The sequence below is a fragment of the Aptenodytes forsteri genome, unplaced genomic scaffold (genome assembly GCF_000699145.1).
Source record: "Aptenodytes forsteri isolate BGI_AS27 unplaced genomic scaffold, ASM69914v1 Scaffold418, whole genome shotgun sequence".
Lineage (NCBI taxonomy): Eukaryota > Metazoa > Chordata > Aves > Sphenisciformes > Spheniscidae > Aptenodytes > Aptenodytes forsteri.
In genome coordinates, this window is record NW_008795245.1 from 994153 (window position 1) to 995990 (window position 1838).

Below are 1838 nucleotides of genomic sequence, written 5' to 3' on the forward strand. Positions count from 1 at the left end.
GAATACAAGTTTCCACTTTTCTGCCAAATTGGCATTACTACCGGTAACACTCTTCTTTAGTTACAGGCAAAAGAGTAAGTATTTCACCCCACTACACAACATAACAATTACCTTAACTTTGTTGAGCAGATTCCAAAGGAAAGAATTTCCTTTTTGTCTTAGTATTTTAAACGAGGTCCTAACCATTTTAACAGCAATTCAGAGATCAATAGCAAAACACTGCCATCTTTGGTTCTTGAAACGATTTTTGAAACCACTTTCAACACAAATATACATGTACAAGTGCAAAAACTGCATGGTGTTACACTTAGCTCCAACTCTATTGCAGTTTGAAGTGTTTAAACATCAGGACACACACATCAATCCTTGGTTGCTCATAGCCTGTTTCTGTAAGCAGCCAAACCAAATCCACCGTTTCAGCAACTGCTGCTATTTGTTCATAGTATTCTTCCTAAAGCTGCTAAAATCTACGCTTCCATCCACCTATGCTCCAATAGGCTAGTACAGAAAAAACTGTAGCCACAAATAAATGAGCCATCACTGCATAGATAGAAGAATTTCCCATTACATAGAAAACAAGGAAACTGGCAATTGCGTTATATAACCTACTCGGTTCATTTATTTAGATAAATGTAACTGCAATGTGATACAACTTTTTAATTATAGAAGCGTAATAAAAATAAAGCCTTTGTTGCTGCAATCCTGCAGTTGGAATTCCAAACTTATTCCCACTGGGATTTTCCAGCTACTGTTGAGGTGCACTGGCACATGATTTAGCTGCTTCTTTCCTAAAAAAAATTGCACAAGGATTTTGCCAGTTGGAGAACAAAACAATATTGAGAGATCATATTTATTATTCCTCACAGCAAGACTTTAATCTGATTTTTCTCATCTAGCAGTCTCACGTAACCCAAACCCATCTTTCTTGCCTTCCCCACATCACGTGAAACACAGCCGAATCTGATTTTGTCATCAGTCTCCATATCCCAGCGCAAAAGCATCCAAACAGTACTCTCTCAGTTCTAGGTAAACTTTTCATATTCTTGTGTGTGCGTATACATACACAAATCCAAGAGTTTACCATTTTTGGATAGTTAGAAACAATTATCAACAGTTAAATCTAAAATTTAAATTTAACATTTCCCAAAGTTATATGCACAGAATTTTCACTGAAGGCTGTAGGTCTGCTGGGTGTCCTTCACTGAAAGGGTTATAAAGAGGGACCGTGGATCCTTTCTGTTTTTGCGGACTGTTACCTTTCCTCTCAGGGCCTCTCCTGCAAAAGTAAAAAGGAAATTACTATGCTTACATTACTGAATCATGCACAGTAACAGCAAAGATGCATTTCATACCCTTATGTTGCACGAGAAGCTGTTCCCAATTAATCAGAATTAAACAAGTCTACAAAGGTTTCCTTTACGTTTTCGAAGCTCTAAGCAATGGTCTTGACAACAAATGTAAGTCAAACTAACTGCAGTTAAACCTGGCGAGGTGCTGAGTTACGTCTGATGCTTTACTTTTCAGATGACCCACCCAAAGAGCTGATATGCCAGTTATTTTACTTGTGATTGGGGAAAAACACTGTATTCCTTGGATACATTAACTTCTCTTTGTATCTGGTTCTCCTAGTTTCAGCTTGGATAGAGTTAATTTCCTTCCTAGTAGCTAGCACAGTGCTGTGTTTTGGATTTAGGATGAGAACAATGTTGATAACACACCGATGTTTCAGTTGTTGCTGAGCAGTGCTTACACTAAGTCAGGCTTGGATAGTTAATTTCCTTCCTAGTAGCTGGCACAGTGCTGTGTTTTGGATTTAGGATGAGAACAATATTGATAAC

General features: G+C 37.9%; 1 protein-coding gene across 1 annotated transcript in view; it reads right to left on the reverse strand.

Moving 5' to 3' along the window:
• Positions 1-593: 593 nt before the first annotated feature.
• PRMT3 (protein arginine methyltransferase 3) overlaps positions 594-1838 on the reverse strand; it is a 110074-nt gene continuing 108829 nt past the window's right edge. Inside the window, exon 15 of the mRNA XM_009278769.2 lies at positions 594-1276. Coding sequence (XP_009277044.1) covers positions 1167-1276 — 110 coding nt within the window. The 3' untranslated portion in view covers positions 594-1166. The remainder of the gene's footprint in view (positions 1277-1838) is intronic.